The sequence below is a fragment of the Mytilus californianus genome, unplaced genomic scaffold (assembly GCF_021869535.1).
Source record: "Mytilus californianus isolate M0D057914Y unplaced genomic scaffold, xbMytCali1.0.p SCAF_4, whole genome shotgun sequence".
Lineage (NCBI taxonomy): Eukaryota > Metazoa > Mollusca > Bivalvia > Mytilida > Mytilidae > Mytilus > Mytilus californianus.
Genome location: NW_026262690.1, coordinates 753,754 through 774,854, shown reverse-complemented (window position 1 = coordinate 774,854; position 21,101 = coordinate 753,754). Strand labels below are relative to the sequence as shown.

Below are 21,101 nucleotides of genomic sequence, written 5' to 3'. Positions count from 1 at the left end.
GTGTTACTGCATCATTAAACACTGCATAATGGCCATCCTTAAGATGTCTGGTGTTGACTGTTGTGGTACTGCATAATTAAACACTGTATTATGACCTAGCTGAAGATGTCTATTGTTGACTGTTGTGGTATGGCATCATTAAACACTGTATTATGACCTAGCTTAAGATGTATATTGATGACTGTTCTGGTACTCCATCATTAAACACTGTATAATGGCCTAGCTTAAGATGTATATTGTTGACTGTTGTGGTATTGCATCGTTAAACACTGTAGTATGACCTAGCTTAAGATGTATATTGTTGGACTGTTGTGTTACTAGTACTGCATCATTAAACAGTGCATGATGACCTAGCTTAATACGTCTGTTGTTGACTGTTGTGTAACTGCATCATTAAAAACTGTATAATGGCCTAGCTTAAGACGTCTATTGTTGACTGTTGTGGTATTGCATCATGAAACACTGTATTATGACCTAGCTTAAGATGTCTATTGTTGACTGTTGTGGTATTGCATCGTTTAACACTGTATTATGACCTAGCTTAAAATGTATATTGTTGGACTGTTGTGTTACTACATCATTAAACACTGCATAATGACCTAGCTTAAGACGTCTGTTGTTGACTGTTGTGTTACTGCATCATTAAACACTTTATTATGGCCTAGCTTAAGACGACTATTGCTGACTGTTGTGGTACTGCATCATTAAAAACTGTATAATGGCCTAGCTTAAGACGTCTTGTGTTGGACTGTTGTGGTATTGCATCATTAAACACTGTATTATGACCTAGTTTAAGATGTCTGTGGTTGACTGTTGTGTTACTGTATCATTAAACACTGTATTATGACCTAGTTTAAGATGTCTGTTGTTAACTGTTGTGTACTGCATCATTAAACACTGTATTATGGCCTAGCTTAAGATGTATATTGTTGACTATTGTGTTACTGCATCATTAAACACTGCATAATGGCCTAGCTTAAGACGTCTATTGTTGACTGTTGTGTTACTCCATCATTAAACACTGTAAAATGGCCTAGCTTAAGACGTCTATTGTTGACTGTTGTGTTACTGCATCATTAAACACTGTATAATGCCCTAGCTTAAGACGTCTTTTGTTGGACTGTTGTGGTATTGCATCATTAAACACTGTATTATGACCTAGCTTAAGATGTCTATTGTTGACTGTTGTGTTACTGCATCATTAAGCACAGTATAATGACCTAGTTTAAGATGTATACTGTTGGACTATTGTGTTACTGCATCTTTAAACATTGTATTATGACCTAGCTTTAGATTTCTATTGTTGGACTGTTGTGCTACTGCATCATTAAACACTGATTAATGGCCTAGCTTAAGATGTCTATTGTTGACTGTTGCATTATTGCATCATTAAACACTGTATTATGACCTAGCTTAAGATGTATATTGTTGACTGTTGTGGTATTGCATCATTAAACACTGTATAATGACCTAGCTTAAGATGTATATTGTTGCACTGTTGTGTTACTCTATCATTAAACACTGTATTATGACCTAATTTAAGATGTCTTTTGGTGACTGTTGTGGTATTGCATCATTAAACACTTTATTATGACCTAGCTTAAGACGTCTATTGTTGACTTTTGTGGTATTGCATCATTAAACACTGTATTATGACCTAGCTTAAGATGTATATTGTTGACTGTTGTGGTATTGCATCGTTTAACACTGTATTATGACCTAGCTTAAGATGTATATTGTTGGACTGTTGTGTTACTACATCATTAAACACTGCATAATGACCTAGCTTAAGACGTCTGTTGTTGACTGTTGTGTTACTGCATCATTAAACACTTTATTATGCCCTAGCTGAAGATGTCTATTGTTGACTGTTGTGTTACTGCATCATTAAACACTGCATAATGACCTAGCTTAAGATGTATATTGTTGACTGTTGTGTTACTGCATCATTAAACACTTTATTATGACCTAGCTGAAGATGTCTGTTGTTGACTTTTGTGGTACTGCATCATTAAACACTGTATAATGGCCTAGCTTAAGATGTATATTGTTGACTGTTGTGTTACTGCATCATTAAACACTGCATAATGGCCTAGCTTAAGATGTATATTGTTGACTGTTGTGTTACTGCATCATTAAACACTGCATAATGGCCTAGCTTAAGACGTCTTTTGTTGACTTTTGTGGTACTGCATCATTAAACACTGTATAATGGCCTAGCTTAAGATGTATATTGTTGACTGTTGTGTTACTTACTCCATCATTAAACACTGTATTATGACAGATGTATATTGTTGACTGTTGTGTTACTGCATACTGGTTTATTTGGGTTCAGTTTGCTGTCTCATTGATGTTCACCTTACCATTATAAATGAACCATTTTTAAGTTATTACACCATATTCCTCAGTCAATTTAAGAAAGTGGTGACCACTGGAAGCTTTATCCTGCAAAATTTCTTTTAGACACCGAAGTAGAAAGGGAAAAAAAGTTCATGGTTGAATTTTTATTTGCTTTGGTTACAAAATTCTATTTACATCTTTAACATTTTTAAAGCACCACTTTAACAGTAATTTATAATTACTAAATACTTTGGAAGACACAGTGGTAAAACCTGTCGATTGTAACCCTGACTTACAAAAATTGGAACATGAAAAGTTCTGTAATATAATTACAACTGCAATTAGTTGTGTCAGATAAAATAATCTCCCACAAAATTTTGTGGTCCAACTGCAATAAATTTCTAAAATGTGTAACTGAACAGACCTTCTCATCTAAATGCTAGTTGTAATTTTTGGAAATGAATTACCTACTATCATATTAAAGCAAAATTCTCTCTGTTTTACTACTGTATGATCCATTGTAGTTACATTGTATATCAAATTACAAGGGTGTAAAAGATCCATGCAATAATAAAATAATAAATAAAGGATAATACATTGATCATTGATGGTCAACTGTGTATCATATATTAAACACACTTTCTCTTTTGTTAATCACTGTAAGTAAATTAATTAAACCTTATAGTAAAAGTCCATTTGAAATTTGTTTTTCAATTTCTTTCATCAGAAATGCTTTAATTTGACTACAAAATCAACAACTGAATCTTAACTATGCTGGTAAGTCATTTTGGTCCTGAATTAAATCAAAGCATTGTCAGAGCTGTGATCAGGCCAATCTTGACTCGAACATCCACAATGTAAACTATTTCATTTAATCATTTCTTTACAAATGTTTTTTTTCGAAGCAGCAGTTGTTGGAAGAATTTTTTGCAAAGGTCAAATGATGAACATAGATTTATATCATCTATTTCATTCCAGTGCCATACATACGGTGGGTTTATGGTTAAATCAAGCATATTTTACCAAAGTGATACTAGTATATATGAATAGACACAGCATTTAACTTACAAGACTGATAGAATAATATTTAGTGTCTACATGTACTAATATTGATCACTGATTTGTAGATAAAACAGTAGAATAATATTTAATGTCTACATGTACTAATATTGATCACTGATTTGTTAATATTTAGTGTCTACATGTACTAATATTGATCACTGATTTGTAGACAGTAGTTTTGTTGAATATTTTCCAGCTGAAGAGTTTTGTTTGATGATTCAAAATATCTGTTTTTGGGTTAGAAATTGTATGTTTTGTTTGATGATTCAAACTGTAACTGGGTCAGAAATTGTATGTTTTGTTAGATGATTCAAACTGTAATTGGATCAGAAATTGTATGTTTTGTTTAAAGTTTCAAACTGTAATTGGGTCAGAAATTGTATGTTTTGTTTGATGATTCAAACTGTAATTGGATTAGAAATTGTATGTTTTGTTTGATGATTCAAACTGTAATTGGATCAGAAATTGTATGGTTTTTTTTATGATTCAAACTGTAATTGGATCAGAAATTGTATCGTTTGTTTGATGATTCAAACTGTAATTGGGTCAGAAATTGTATGTTTTGTTTGATGATTCAAACTGTAATTGGGTCAGAAATTGTATGTTTTGTTTGATGATTCAAACTGTAATTGGGTCAAAAATTGTATGTTTTGTTTGATGATTCAAACTGTAATTGGATCAGAAATTGTATCGTTTGTTTGATGATTCAAACTGTAATTGGATCCGATAGTTAATGTTTTGTTTTGATGGTGCAAACTGTAATTGGATCAGATAGTTAATGCTTTGTTTGATGATTCAAACTGAAATTGGATCAGATATTTTATCGTTTGTTTGATGATTAATACAGTAATTGGGTCAGATATTTTATGGACTGAAAATCAAGAGAAAAATAAAGCATTACCAGTCACAGTAAAGAAATTCACAAAATAATAGACCAATCACTGCATTCTAACAAGTATATAAAAGGTTCATTAATTTTGAATTCCTAGAATCCTTCAAATTATCTACTGTTAATATATAACTTTAAACATGTTCACAGTTTTACAAAGTATGAAATGAACAGCACAATTATCTGTCAATTCAGTTATTTTTTGTCCTGTCCTAGATGTATGCTAGGCAGTACTAAATTAATGTCTAGTATTCTTTGTGATACTGAATAAATATCAAATTTTCTTATTACACTAATTTCTGCAAAAATGATTGAATTTCAATATACATATAACATGTATATTGGCACAAAATAGATTTAAAAGATGAAAGTGATATATAAAAGATGTGTATATGAATATTACAAAGATCATAAACACATAAAATTAAAATATGAGATTACAGAAATACTTCTACAAAACAATTTCTCATTTGCTTACAAAAACCATCAATTTTCCCTATTATGCTTACAAGATGTCCTGTTACATCATACTTCACAAAAGAAATGTAAACATCTTGCTTTATAACTGATACCTTCGATTGTGATGACACATAAACTTACAGATATTAAATATAAATATTTCTGTGGCTATCAATAAACAGACACACATGGGTCTTCTTATTTTAAGGTCTAACAGAGAAACTTTACAAAATCACAAAGATCTCAACCATAGAAAACTGCCCTTGGGTGTGGATTCAGAATTTGAAGTTAGGGGAGCTCCATAAAACACAGGACTAGGAGCTAATTCAGACAGGCATACAGCCTGGGGCAACCCCTAAAATAAAAAAAATAAAAATTTGGCATGAAACAGGTCAACAAATTTAAATGGAGCACCCCTAACCTCAAATGGAATAGACAAAACTTGCATTTTACACCTTATGTGTAAGTTCTGTTTTTAGCCATGTTGGTCATGTTGGGTCATCGTACACATTTGTTAAAACTAAACACCACAATGATGATTGTGGCCAAGTTTGGTTAAATTTAAAAGTAAACAGACAATGGCGACATATGACAAGTTTGATTAAAATATAAAAGAAAAAATTAATCCAGAATTCAACTATATTGGTACAAAATTTGTATTACAGATGACACACAAAAAGGCTTCCTTTTTATTACAAAACATTTTACAATAACTACTGAATAAATATATAAGGTGCAATTTCAATAATTTTTTAAAATCTGATATCTAATATAAACAAAATTAAAACACCTGAAATAAACTGCTTTGCTGAGCGCTGCTGGATACGCCCGCAGAGGTCCAACCCTGAACAGTTGGGGCAAAAATGGACACAATATTCAAGCTTGATACAGGTCTGAATTTGGATTGTAATAAAATATTTGACATATTATAGGTTTCTGAATAAATGTAGTCAAAGAACTTGAAATTGGTTATATGAATTGAATTTATATTCAATTAAAGATTTCTTGCTGTTGTGCAATACACTGTGCTATTGCGCAATACTTAGTAAATCTGTTGTCAGACTATAAACAAACAATAACTTCTCAATGTTATATCAGAAATTTATAAAAAAAACTAAAGGGAGGTTATCTTAATAGATATAAATCAGTCATCAAAGTTTAATGAAAACTGCTCTAAGCACTTTAAGGATATTGTCCAAAAACTTGAAAATCAACCCTTTTTTTTTATGAATAAAATCTTATAACTCGGAAACGTAAAATCTTAAATTTATAAAAATCAAAAGGGAGCTTACAACAATAGATATAAACAATATACCAAAGTTTCATAAAAAATGCTGAAAGCATTTTTGAGTTATTGTCTGAAAACTGGAAAATCCCCCTTTTTGTAATGAATAAAACCCCATAAATCGGAAATGTATGGTCTAAAATTTATAAAAATCAAAAGGGAGCTCATGTCGATAGAAATAAACAATTCACCAAAGTTTCTTGCAAATTGGTGAAACTGTTTTTGAGTTATTGTCCAAAAACTGGAAAATCCCCCCTTTTTTAATGAATAAAACCCCAAAACTCGGAAACATCATGCATATTGGTTTAAGCGTTTTTGAGTTAATGTCCGACATGTTGACGATGGAGGGACAGACGGTCAACGGTATACCATAATACGTCCCGTAAACGGGCGTATAAAAACCCTAAACTTTTATGGCATGTCTAAAATCAAATTCCATTGAAAAAGGTTGTAATTAAAGTAAAATATAACAAGAATTTGTGGTGATTAGATAGCAGACAATGTCTTCCAACGTAAACTAGTAGGCAACCATTTGACCAGTAGTGATTAGATGGCAGGCAATGTCTTCCAATGTAAACTAGTAGGCAACCATTAAACCAATCAATTATCAAAGGTCAAAACAAGCAGTTAATGAATATTTCCACAACTTTATTTTACAATGAACTGAAACGTTTTATCAATACTTACTTGAACTGTTTGTAGATCAAGGCAGACAACCAGGCTTCCAACTTTTTTTACCCCAAAATCTACTTATCAAAATATACACTGGAACAAAATGTTTGGTAAAACCAAATTTAAAAAAATGCCAACAATTATTACAGCTAAAGCATGCTATAATACAACCACAAGTTTATTATCAACGTACCAACTTCTTGGTATAATTATGACAGCTAATGCATGCTATAATACAAACACAAGTTTATTATCAACGTACCAACTTCTTGGTATAATTATGACAGCTAATGCATGCTATTATACAAACACAAGTTTATTATCAACGTACCAACTTCTTGGTATAATTATGACAGCTAATGCATGCTATTATACAAACACAAGTTTATTATCAACGTACCAACTTCTTGGTATAATTATGACAGCTAATGCATGCTATTATACAAACACAAGTTTATTATCAACGTACCAACTTCTTGGTATAATTATGATTTAACAAATGGATTTATATGACAATATATCACAGACTACAAAATGTCAAAAAAGAAAAAATAACATAAATGCTTTGTAATGAGATCTTAAATATTCCTTAATATTGAATATAAAGTAGTTCTGACAACAACTCCTATGAATTACAAAAATATACATTATTGTCAAATATGTCTCTGCTAAGACATGTGACATGTGTGATGTACAAACTGTATCAGTTTGGAATGGTATGCATAAAACAGACAAAATAGATCATTCTTCTTTATCACTTATCACATATACATCTTAAAATAAAATAAACTGAGCTTGATTTGATAGCATAATTCATTCTACCTCTCTCTCTCTTCTCTCGCTATATATATTTCATAAATATTTCATAAAATTGAAAACTTAAGTCTGATTTGTCTTTTTTCACAATGGAAAAAATGCAGTAATATTTTTGTCTTGAGTTTCAGATGTACCTTCAATTTTTCAAGTTCCACAGCCCGAAAATGACAAATTTTAAACACATCAAATTTATCATTTATGTTTATACTAATTTTCTTCATCAAACTTGAATTAAAATGTACTGTACAATTAAAAGGTTTTTTCATGGCCATTTCTCTGTGATGACTTTGGTGAAATTGGTTTTACACCATCTGTTGCTGGTTTGATAGCGAGTCAGTTTTTCTGCACCATCTGTTGCTGGTTTGATAGTGAGTCAGGATTTCTGGACCATCTGTTGCTGGTTTGATAGTGAGTCAGGTTTTCTGGACCATCTGTTGTTAGTTTGATAGTGAGTCAGGCTTTCTGGACCATCTGTTGCTGGTTTGATAGTGAGTCATATGAATTAAACATCCTTAAAATTTCATAAAACTTTGGGTAATAGCTGAATAGACAGAATATAAGAGTTAAACATTATTTTGTACAATCAATCTTTCATTTAATGAACCATAACTTGATTAAACATGACTTTATTTGGAATTTTAGGATGCATCTTTAAACAGCTCCTCGACATAATCTAGTGTTTCATTATGTTGTTCTCCAGATTTTCTGTCAATCAGACTGACAGGAGAAGACTCAGACTCATTAATTTCTTCTGTCATTACCTTTACCCTTTCTTCAAATAATCTTTTGGCAAATTTATATAATTTAACATCTATAGCATTCAGATTTTCTATCAAACTTATTTGTTCCTGCGTAACCTTATGTTCAGCTTTTTCGGAATGTGTTTTGTTGTACTGCTCAAAATCTTTAGAAAATTTTATGTGAAAAGTATGTTGAAATAAGAGTTGAGTATCTCGTTGATGTTCTGTTAAACCAAAAAAAGACATATTTTTAAGGTTTTCAATTGCACTTTCAAGTAATAATCTTTGTCTAAGTTCCTCATTCATTCCTGTCCCATTGTAGCAGTTGACTTTACTTAGATTGGCTAACATCCTTGTCTGTCGATTATTAGCAAGATTAAATTTACATTTTATGAATTCTTCCAATGATACACCCTTCCATGTTGAGCCTTCAAAGCAAAATGGCACTTCCTCTAAAGAAGCTTGGCGTCCATTACAATAAAGTTTTGCAGCTTTCCATGTAGCTCCTCTCTGAACATGTTTCCATTCACTTATATATCTCCTCACTGGGTCTCTAAGTATGGTGATATAGTGGAATCTAAAAAAAACAAGATTACAGGCAGTTTTAAAAATACAACTGATTCCTAGAGACAGCAATTGGAAGTTTAAAGAAGTTCAAAATATATATAAAATCATATATACCCTAATCTGTACAAGAATAAGTCATGTAAGATACTTTTTTAAAGTGTTCAATCATGTTTATAACATAAAGACTAAAACTATTCATGCAGTTAAAACTAGAGATTCCCAGGAACCTGATTTGCACACCTTGTAAAAATATGCAACATTAAAATCAGTAACAACAGAGGCAGCAATCTTTCACACAATAAGTAAACTTATGGCCAGGTTTTTTACAGATCTAGATCTGTTCAGATTTTTTTTTTAATGAAGGAACCTGTCATCCATTGATTTCTGTCATAATTATAATTTTAGCAGATTTTGTATGGCTGATAATTTTTGCTGTTCACAGTTTCTACCTATCTTTTAAAGTTTTGGAAACATATTCCACTAACTCTTTATATTAAGGAATCATCAAATGGTTTCTGATATATGTTGTAGATCTTGTATCATGTGTATTGCTGATCATTTACTCACTGTCAACAGTTTCCATTTTTCTGTTATACTTTTCTATATGAATTATGATAGACATTAACATGAAAATCAGTTAGAATTCATCCCTATAAGGGCTGGTTTCGGTCAATTTGCATTTGTTTAGATCTTGTACCTTTAACAAATAGTTGACGCTGTCGCTTTTTTACTCCATCAAGGCAAGACAAAAAAACACAAATAAGAAACAAGCATTCTTGTGAGTATTGCCTGGCAATACATAGTCCCCTACCATGCCTACCGGTTAAAAATTCATTGTACTGGAACAAAATGATAACTTGATCTATAATTTGTCATGGTGTTTCAATAACAAATATCAAGTCAATATCTTCAAGCATGACGGAAAAAAAATGTGGAAAATTGATTATTTGAGTGATTTTTTTAAGTCCAAGGACCATAACTCTGCACAAAATCATCAGACCACAACAAATTTCAAACTTGATCTGTAACTTGTCATGATAAAACTATATACCAATTATCAAATCAATATCTTCAAGCATAACAAAAAAAGTCAGGAAAACTGATTATTTGAGTGAATTTTCCAAGTCCAAGGACCATAACTCTGCACAAAATCATTAGACCGGGACAAAATTCAAACTTGATCTGTAACTTGTCATGATATAACTATATACCAATCATCAAATCAATATCTTCAAGCATGACAAAAAAAAAGTGTGGAAAATTGATTATTTGAGGGAATTTTCTAAGTTCAAGGACCATAATTATAACTCTGCACAAAATCATCAGATCGGAACAAAATTCTAACTTGATCTGTAACTTGTCATTATAAAACAATACACCAAATATCAAATCAATATCTTCAAGCATGATGAAATTAAGTGTGGAAAACTGATTATATGAGGGAATTTTCTAAGTTCAAGGACCATAACTCTGCACAAAATTATCAGATCGGAACAAAATTCAAACTTAATCTGAAACAATACACCAAATATCAAATCAATATCTTCAAGCATGATGAAATTAAGTGTGGAAAACTGATTTGCCGGACTGACATATGGACAGACAGACAGACAGACGGAGTGCAAACCTATAGTCCCCTTCGACTTGGTTGGTAAGGGACTAAAAAACAATCACTTAGCACCTTTCAGAAGTTCTGCTTGAACAAGTTGCTACCAGTTTCAATTTATTAAAACAATAAACTGTTAACACAGAGATATGTCTCGCCTATTTGTTATTTTGATAATGCAAATGTTGAAATTAAAATAGCAATACTTTAACATGTAAGTGATGCAAATATTCAAAGTCAATGAACCATGACTGAAGGTACAGGGCTAAACAATCTCCATGGAAATGAGATGTGCCATTGCTAATACAACTGCAAACCAAATACCATTGACTTTTCATAAGTCGTTCCCTTTTAACAAACCTAAACACAAACATTAACTTGTAAACTATGTAAAAGTTTCAAAGTCAATGAACCATAATTAGGGGGTGGGGTTATATAATCTCCATGGAAATGAAACTTGCAAATGCCCATACATTTGTATACCGAATATCATTGACTTAACATTAGTGGTTCATCTAAAACTGAACTAATCACAAACTAATACATGTAAACTAAGCAAAAGTTTCAAAGTCAATAGACCATGACTGAGGGGTAGTCACCAAATATTCTCTATGGAAATGAGATGTGCTAATGCTTATACAACTGCATACCAATTATCATTGACCTACCACTAACGGTTCCCCTTAAACTGACTTAATCACAAACTAATACATGAAAACTAAGCAAAAGTTTCAAAGTCAACAGACCATGAATGAGGGGGCGGGGCCAAATAATCTCCATGGAAATGAGATATGCCAAAGCTTATACAACTGCATACCAAATATCATTGATGCATGACCTACCACTAGTGGTTTCCCATAAACTGACCTAATCACAAACTAATACATGTAAACTAAGCAAAGTTTCAAAGTCAAGAGACCTTGACTGAGGGGGTGGGGCCAAATAATCTCCATGGTAATGAGATGTGCCAATGCTAATACAACTGCATACCAAATATCATTGACCTACCACTAGTGATTCACCATGAACTAGACCTAATCACAAACTATGTCTCGCTTTTTGACTCTGTCAAGGTGTGACAAAAATGATTGATATTTTAGTCTGGGAGCACATGATTTTTTTATTAGTTGAAATAGGCTTTGAACTAGTTGTCAGTAACTGCTGTGAATACTCTTTTTTGGAGGCCAGCTCAGTCTCTGCTTACCCTTCTTGGTCACCTGAGATAACTCTTAGTTTTTGGTGGGGTTCATGTTTCTCTGTCTTTAGTTTTCTTGTTACTTGTAGTTTTTTGTAGACTGTTGTCTTTTTGTGGTTTTTGTTTTTGCCATGGTATTGCTACATTTCCTTAGATTTGTAATCTTAATGTCCTTTTGGCATCTTTTGCCTCTTTCTTTCAAAAGAAACGGATTTTTTTTTATATTCAAAAACTAAATATTTTATCCATTTAAACATGAAAATCCAATAGGAATATCACAACGGGTATCAGGTTCTTTTGGCCCCAAACTAATCTGGCCGAAAGTCAATCAGCCGGGCCCCCATAATATATAAACATGTATGTGTAGTAATGAATAATTGCTATAAAATTCAGAGATTTTGTGAAGTATTTGATTCAAGGGAAATGAAAATTTGTCCATGAAAAAGTTGTGTAAATTTGACTGATGATTAGAGGATTTGTTTTTAAGAAACAGTACTGATGATCAATGAAAACATGTTACAGGTAAGTAACTCTAACAGTACTAATGATCAATGACAATATTTTACAGGTAGGTAACTTTTTAAGGAGTGGCAAACAGTACTGATGATCAATGACAACACGTTACAGGTAAGTAACTATTTAAGGAGAGGCAAACAGTACTGATGATCAATGACAACATGTTACAGGTAAGTAACTATTTAAGATATGGCAAACAGTACTGATGACCAATGACAACACGTTACAGGTAAGTAACTCTTTAAGGAGAGGCAAACAGTACTGATGATCAATGACAACACATTACAGGTAAGTAACTCTTTAAGGAGAGGCAAACAGTACTGATGATCAATGACAACATGTTACAGGTAAGTAACTCTTTAAGGAGAGGCAAACAGTACTGATGATCAATGACAACACGTTACAGGTAAGTAACTCTTTAAGGAGAGGCAAACAGTACTGATGATCAATGACAACATGTTACAGGTAAGTAACTGTTTAAGATATGGCAAACAGTACTGATGACCAATGACAACACGTTACAGGTAAGTAACTCTTTAAGGAGAGGCAAACAGTACTGATGATCAATGACAACACGTTACAGGTAAGTAACTCTTTAAGGAGAGGCAAACAGTACTGATGATCAATGACAACATGTTACAGGTAAGTAACTCTTTAAGGAGAGGCAAACAGTACTGATGATCAATGACAACACGTTACAGGTAAGTAACTCTTTAAGGAGAGGCAAACAGTACTGATGATCAATGACAACACGTTACAGGTAAGTAACTCTTTAAGGAGTGGCAAACAGTACTGATGATCAATGACAACACGTTACAGGTAAGTAACTCTTTAAGGAGTGGCAAACAGTACTGATGATCAATGACAACACGTTACAGGTAAGTAACACTTTAAGGAGTGGCAAATAGTACTGATGATCAATGATAACATGTTACAGGTAAGTAACTCTTTAAGGAGAGGCAAACAGTACTGATGATCAATGACAACATGTTACAGGTAAGTAACTCTGTAAGGAGTGGCAAACAGTACTGATGATCAATGACAACACGTTACAGGTAAGTAACTCTGTAAGGAGTGGCAAACAGTACTAATGATCAATGACAACACGTTACAGGTAAATAACTCTGTAAGGAGTGGCAAACAGTACTGATGATCAATGACAACACGTTACAGGTTATTTACTCTGTAAGGAGAGGCAAACAGTACTGATGATCAATGACAACATGTTACAGGTAAGTAACTCTGTAAGGAGTGGCAAACAGTACTGATGATCAATGACAACACGTTACAGGTAAATAACTCTGTAAGGAGAGGCAAACAGTACTGATGATCAATGACAACATGTTACAGGTAAGTAACTCTGTAAGGAGTGGCAAACAGTACTGATGATCAATGACAACACGTTACAGGTAAGTAACTCTTTAAGGAGTGGCAAACAGTACTGATGATCAATGACAACACGTTACACCTAAATAACTCTGTAAGGAGAGGCAAACAGTACTGATGATCAATGACAACACGTTACAGGTAAGTAACTCTTTAAGGAGTGGCAAACAGTACTGATGATCAATGACAACATGTTACAGGTAAGTAACTCTTTAAGGAGTGGCAAACAGTACTGATGATCAATGACAACACGTTACAGGTAAGTAACTCTTGGAGAACAGGATTCAGAAAATTAAACAATATTTCTCATTTTGAGTAGTTTTTATACCTTTTTTCAAAAGCTTGTGTGCATCAGCTGTGTATAACCTGATTTTACACCAGATGAAAAGACTTAGAATATGAAAGTCATATGAAAAATTGCTGATTAATCAGTCAAGGGTGTAACTTGAATAACTTATTAGAGAAAAATAACATACATGTGTTAGTACGGATACTTTCTCTTAATCTGTAGTAACATATGTTTGTTATCAGTTAAATGTACCATAAAAATTTTATTTTCAGTGGGCACTTGGGAATTCTTGAAACTTGCGCAGTTACTTAATACATAACCTTGAAAACTAATTTTCCAATTCAATTAATACATTTTTGATCAACCAGGGTAAATCAATGAGACAAGGCTTTTAAGTGATAACTTAGTGTAATAACAAGGCTTAGTTATTACAGGCATTTAACTTATTACATGAGACACTTGGGAATGACTAGGAAGCTTGCGCAGAACCTCATTACATGCTCTTATCATTATTTATTACAATAAATTGAAATACATTGTGATATATGTAGGAGAAAAGGCTTTGAAGAGATGTAGAGAAGCTGTAATAACACCCTTTAGTTATTACAGGCATATTTTTTCTGTAATAACATGGGTGTGTTATGCATGATTGGCAAACTATGGGCTGTTATATCTTTCTAAAGTTTAATATACATAAAGACAATTATAATATCAATAGAACTAGTACATAATTTAAAAAAAATAAAGGATGTATAATACCCCTTTGAAACATGTAACATACATATGTTATTACAGATTTTTGATTTTTTAGCCCCCAATAACAAATGTATGTTATTTTTCTCTAATAACTTATTTAAGTTAGACCCTTGACTGTTAATGTTGATTGTAGTTTGTACTAACTTCTAAAATAAATATTTTTTTTATACATACCTAAGAACAATAGTCATGATAGTCAACTACATGTAGGTTAGGAGAGGGTTGAGCGGTCACAAACATGTTTAATACCGCCACATTCTTTATGTGCCTGTCCCAAGTCAGGAACCTGTAGTTCAGTGGTTGTCGTTGGTTCATGTCTGTTATATTTGTTTTTTCGTAAATTGCTTTATTAAAATTAGGCCGTTAGTTTTCTCAATTGAATTGTTTCATATTTTTCATGTCGGGCTTTTTATAGCGGACTATATATACGGTATGGGTTTTTCTCATTGTTGAAGGCGGAACGGTTGCCTATAATTGCTTACATCCACTTCATTTGAACTTTGATGGATAGTTGTCTCATTGGCAATCATACCACATCTTCTAATTTTTATATTTTAATAAAATAACTTTTAATAAAATTGTAATTAACATAAATGTCATATGCATACAAATGTATAATGCATAATCATTCCTGCTTATTCAGTGGGGTACTTATAAAGTGAGAAACGAAACGAAATGAAATATAATGAAACGCAACAAAATATAACGAAACGCAACAAAATTTAACGAAACGCAACGAAATATAAAGAAACGAAACGTAAAATGAATAAAATGCTCCGCAGGGCGCAGCTTGATACGACCGCAGAGGTCGAACCCTGAACAGTTGGGGGAAGTATGGACACAACATTCAAGCTTGATACAGCTTTGGATTTGGATTGTGATTAAATATTTGACACAGCATAGGTTTCTAACACAGATTGAATGTGGTCTAAGAACTTAAAAATTTTAAATTAAACATTCACCTATTATGGTCCAATATCCAAAATCTAAATACATGGTTAGATTCAGCATATCAAAGAACCCCAAGAATTCAATTTTTGATGAAATCAAACAAAGTTTAATTTTGGACCCTTTTGACCTCAATGTGGACAAAGTTAATAACGGGGCCCAAAAATCAAAAATCTAAATACATGGTTAGATTCAGCATATCAAAGAACCCCATATATTCAATTTTTGTTGAAATCAAACAAAGTTTAATTTTAGACCACGATTTGGACCAACTTGAAAACTGGGCCCATAATCAAAAATCTAAATACATGTTTAGATTCAGCATATCAAAGAACCCCATATATTCAATTTTTGTTAAAATCAAACTAAGTTTAATTTTGGACCCTTTGGACCTTAATGTAGACCAATTTGAAAATGGAACCAAAAATTAAGAATCTAAATACACGGTTAGATTCGGCATATCAAAGAACCCCAATAATTCAATTTTTGATGAAATCAAACAAAGTTTAATTTTGGACCCTTTTGACCTCAATGTGGACAAAGTTGATAACGGGGCCCAAAAATCAAAAATCTAAATACATGGTTAGATTCAGCATATCAAAGAACCTCATATATTCAATTTTTGTTGAAATCAAACAAAGTTTAATTTTGGACCCCGATTTGGACCAACTTGAAAACTGGGCCCATAATCAAAAATCTAAAAACATGTTTAGATTCAGCATATCAAAGAACCCTAAGAATTCAATTTTTGTTAAAATCAAACTAAGTTTAATTTTGGACCCTTTGGACCTTAATGTAGACCAATTTGAAAACGGAACCAAAATTTAAGAATCTAAATACACGGTTAGATTCGGCATATCAAAGAACCCCAATAATTCAATTTTTGATGAAATCAAACAAAGTTTAATTTTGGACCCTTTGGACCTCAATGTGGACCAATTTAAAAACGGGGCCCAAAATCCAAAAACTAAATACACGGTTAGATTCAGCATATTAAAGAACCCCATGAAATCAAGAATAAAACCCCATTGAAATTGGTCAAGAAATAAGCAATTTATAGGAAGTATCTTCTTTTGCACAATCCTGTGCTATTAAATATTTCTTGTTATTGCGCAATACTGTACAATTGACAATTTCTTGCTATTGCGCAATATTGTGCTATTGGATATTTCTTGCTATTGCGCAATACTGTGCAATTGAAGATTTCTTGCTATTGCGCAATACTGTGCAATTGAAGATTTCTTGCTATTGTGCAATACTGTGCAATTGAAAATTTCTTGCTATTGCACAATACTTATTATATAATAATTTACACATCCTGTTTGGTGTGTATCTCCTACCATATCATTATTATTTGATTTTAAATATAAATCAGAAATAACCAACTTAAAATGGAAAATTTTAAAAGAAACAAAAAAGGAAAAAAAGAAAAAAAAGGAAAAAAAAATAAATCCCCCCCCAAAATTTTTTGAACCCCCATTATGATTCATCACCCCCAAACTCAATCCCAGCCTTCCCTTTGTGGTATGGTACCTTGCAGTACAATTTCAGAGAGATCCATACACTTGAACACAAGTTATTGTCTGGAAACTAGAAAAAAATGTGTTTTTTGGCCCCTTTTTGGCCCCAAATTCCTAAACGTTTAGGGCAATTACCCCCAAACTCAAACCCAGCTTTCCCTTTGTGATATGGAACCTTGTAGTACAATTTCAGAAAGATCCATACACTTACACACAAGTTATTGTCATGAAACTAGAAAAATGCTTGTTTTTTGCCCCTTTTTTGGCCCCTAATTCCTAAAATTTGGAGGCAATTACCCCCAAAATCAATCCCAGCATTCCTTTAGTGATATGGAACCTTGTGGTACAATGTCAGAGAGATCCATACACTAACACACAAGTTATGTCTGGAAGTTACAAAAATGCTTATTTTTGGCCCCTTTTTGGCCCCTAATTCCTTTACTGTTATTACCATAACCCCCAAAATCAATCCCAACCTTCCTTTTGTGGTATTGAACCTTGTGGTAAAATTTCATAAAGATCCATTCACTTAAACTAAAGTTAGAGTGCGAAAACCAATGTGTCTTCGGACGACGACGACGGCGACGCCGGACGACAACGACGCCAACGTCATACCAATATACGACCACAAAAATTTTTTTGCGGTCGTATAAAAAATGAAATACAACGAACTCAAAGCGAAATAATATATTTTTAGCCCAATAGCACTTAAGAATCCAACCCTTTAGGTTTATGCTCTTGAACCATGTTAAAACTGTATATTTTTAGAAATTCAAGTCTGTTTGATCTGTATTATCTAAATTCTTGTCGATGTTTTTAAACAAAAGTGGACACCCTGAAACATGTGAAATGTGTAGTCTGTTTTAGTGTTCATAATTGAATTTATGTTGAAGTCAAAATAAAAGTTTATACTACAAGCTTTACATTAAATTAATATTGCAGTGATAAATGAACATGAAGTGAAAGTGAGATAAATCTTTAAGACAGACATGGAAGTTGTACAAAATCATTCCTTTCACTGAAATATAGTAAACCAATTGCTTAAAGTATCTCAGAAACAAACTACATGACAGAAATTGAACTTTGACCAATGAACCATGAAAATAAGGTCAAGGTCAGATGACATCTTCCAAACAGCAATATACATCTTACTAGCATCATATAAACCAAATTATTAATATAGTGCACCTCTTCCTTAATGAACTATTGATATGATATCAAAGTCAGATGATACCAGCTGCCAGTTGGACATGTTCACCATACAATCATTACATACACCCAATATAGTGCACCTACTGCTTATAATATCGGAGATATGGATTTGACAAGGAAAACTTAACCTTGTTCACTGATCAAGGAAATTAGGTTGAGGTCAAGCGAAAACTGACAGACGGCCATGCGAACCTTACAAGATACTAAATATAGTACATTTTATATGCACCTGTCCTAAGTCAGGAACATGTTGTCCAGGTGGTTGTTGAAGTTCATATGTGTTTTAACGTGGTTGTAACAATGATAACTATCAAGAGCATAAACCTAAAGGGTCTGATTCTTAAGTGCTATTGGGCTAAAAATATATTGTTTCACTTTGATTTCGTTGTATTTTGTTTCTTCATTTTCAAATTCGTTTCGTTTCGTTATATTTCGTTTCCGTTTCTGACTTTATAAGTACCCTATTCAGGGTGATAAGAACCCTTCAATATATATGCTATTGTTGTTCAGTGGTTGTCGTTTGTTGATGTGGTTCATAAGTGTTTCTCGTTTTTTATATAGATTAGACCTTTGGTTTTCCTGTTTGAATTGTTTTCACACATCATTTTGGGGCCCTTTATAGCTTGCTGTTCAGTGTGAGTCAAGGCTCCGTGTTGAAGGCCATACTTTAGTTGTTTACTTTTTACACAATGTGACTTGGAGTGTTTAATGGCACTCATATCACATCTTCTTATTTCTATATAATTAGTATTCAAGTAGTAAAAATTTGTAATTATTCTTTAGTTTGTTTGCCACGTTTGCAAAACTTTCATTTTCCTATCTTGACTAGGGACACATACATGTATGTCCATAACTATGTGTCCCTAATGCAGTCAAAGGGTTAAATATGGGCCAGATCAACTTAGTCTGGATCAACAGGGCCAGAACGACATGAAACCTTACATTGTACATGTATATGCCAAATGGGTTATTATGGAAGCAAGTTAACTCATACCATTGTAAACTCGTACCACGTAAACTTGTACCAAAAAAGTTAACTCGTACCAATCAGAACTCGTACCACTGCAAACTCGTACCATTAAAAGTATATTAAAAAATATGAATGTTTTATGATTTTGTTTTGGTATCACCAGCCCAGTAGTCAGCACTTCTGTGCTGACATGAATTATCATTGATATGGTCATATTTATAAATTAACTGTTTACAAAACTTTTGCAATTTTGAAATACTAAGGCTTTTCTAGTTCAAGAATAGAATCACCTTAGCTGTATTTGGCAAAACTTTTAGGAATTTTGGTCCTCAATGCTCTTCAACTTCGTGCTTTATTTGGCTTTTTTAACTTGTTTGGATTCGAGCGTCACTGATGAGTCTTTTGTAGACGAAACGCGCGTCTGGCGTAAATACAAAATTTAATCCTGGTATCTATGATGAGTTTATAATTTAAAACACAATAAATAAATTCTTTCGTTAAATAAAAATTCCTTTTAGAAACAAAAGAAAAATACACAAATCTATTCAATGATACTGATTTGGAATGATTAAAAATTAAATCAAATAGTTGTCAGTAAAAGTTTAAAAAAGAGTCTACTCAAGGGAGACAGCAAAGCCAATCTGCCACGGTTTTCTCTATCCAATTAGACAAGGAAAATTAGCTACAAATTGGTCATTGTAATTTCAAATTATATACATTTTACAGATTTACGAGGTATTGAGGGAAATTAAAGTATATATTCATCATTAAACACCATTTGAATGCATTTAAATAAGTTGGTACGAGTTTACAATGGTATGAATTTACCGTGGTACGAGTTAGCAGTGGTACGAGTTTGCATTGGTACGAGTTGACATTGGTACGAGTTTACAATGGTACGAGATAACTATAATTCTAATTATAACCTATTTGGATGACTTGTCTCGTCCCAACCTGTTCAATTTTTCAAGCTTAAGTTAAGTTGACATGCATACCTTCTTTTTCTATGTAAACCTTCTTGCTTGTCCATTTCTTTATCGACACATCCCTTTAATTCTGTCCAGTCTGCATGAAGACCACATGCCCAACCAGTAGAGTATCTACTAAATAACCAGACGGTTTGCTTTCGAGTTAAGCAGTTACATTTTTTCTTCCCTTTAATACATTCACAAGGTTGGTCAATGTCAAGATTTTTAACTAGATGTTTTCCAAAAGTTGTACCACCAGTTTTTTGCATGTGAAGAAAAACAAGAACATCTTCATCTTCTAAATCAAGTTCATAGTCTTTGTCCAGTAGTTTTCTGTCAAAGTTCAAGTCAATAGAATATGAATTTGTTTTCTGTGAAAATAAATAATGATTTTGATCCGAATAAAGACATAACAATAAAATAAATAATGCCACAAAGACACATATGGTTACAAGGAGTCTTATGTTACCCCTTCTCATCTTCTAAATCTACTTTTTACACATTCTTTAGGATGTTTGCTTTGTCAAAATGATCTGCTTCGAACGTCAGTTAAAAAAATGCCCTAAGACATTTATTACAATTCATTCATGTTATTTCTTTAACGGTTTCTCTTTGTGTCTATATTTTTATATTCAATAACGAAGCAGATAAAAGTCACCAGAAGAGAGAAGATTGTTTCCATCCATCTTTTTGCAACCTTCGGAATACAAGTTGTTGTTTTCTTTCGTATTGACTTTGGTTAAGTCCAAATAATTCCGAAAGGCAAATCTAATTTCGACTGTTTCCCCTCATTCTGTTTAATTTTTACGGTCTTGTGTCGAAAAAAAGAAAATTTTAAAATTATAGTAACCAGTAAATATGTTTAAAGTGAAAAAAGGAATGTTTAAATATTTATATTTCAAATA

General features: G+C 32.5%; 1 protein-coding gene and 1 long non-coding RNA gene across 3 annotated transcripts; one reads left to right on the top strand and one right to left on the bottom strand.

Moving 5' to 3' along the window:
* Positions 1–7,143: 7,143 nt before the first annotated feature.
* LOC127737240 (heparan-sulfate 6-O-sulfotransferase 3-B-like) lies at positions 7,144–20,912 on the bottom strand. The gene is made up of 2 exons (XM_052247785.1): positions 20,224–20,912; positions 7,144–8,840 (listed from the first exon to the last, which is right to left on the bottom strand). The coding sequence occupies exons 1-2, from the start codon at positions 20,673–20,675 to the stop codon at positions 8,162–8,164; spliced, it is 1,131 nt and encodes a 376-aa protein (XP_052103745.1). The 5' UTR covers positions 20,676–20,912; the 3' UTR covers positions 7,144–8,161.
* On the top strand, positions 12,674–13,957 carry LOC127737241 (uncharacterized). 2 transcript variants are annotated; one of them, XR_007999285.1, is made up of 3 exons: positions 12,674–13,025; positions 13,085–13,143; positions 13,675–13,957. It is a non-coding gene; the product is annotated as an uncharacterized LOC127737241 (long non-coding RNA). The 2 variants fall into 2 exon arrangements; XR_007999286.1 differs by lacking the exon at positions 13,675–13,957 and adding an exon at positions 13,557–13,606.
* Positions 20,913–21,101: the final 189 nt, after the last annotated feature.

Coding starts and splice junctions, on each gene's coding strand:
- LOC127737240 (XM_052247785.1), bottom strand. CDS start 20,675: ATGAGAAGGGGTAACATAAGACTCCTTGTAACCATATGTGTCTTTGTG. Junction 8,841..20,223: donor GGTTTACATAGAAAAAGAAG/GTATGCATGTCA, acceptor TGTTTTTTTTAG/ATTCCACTATATCACCATAC.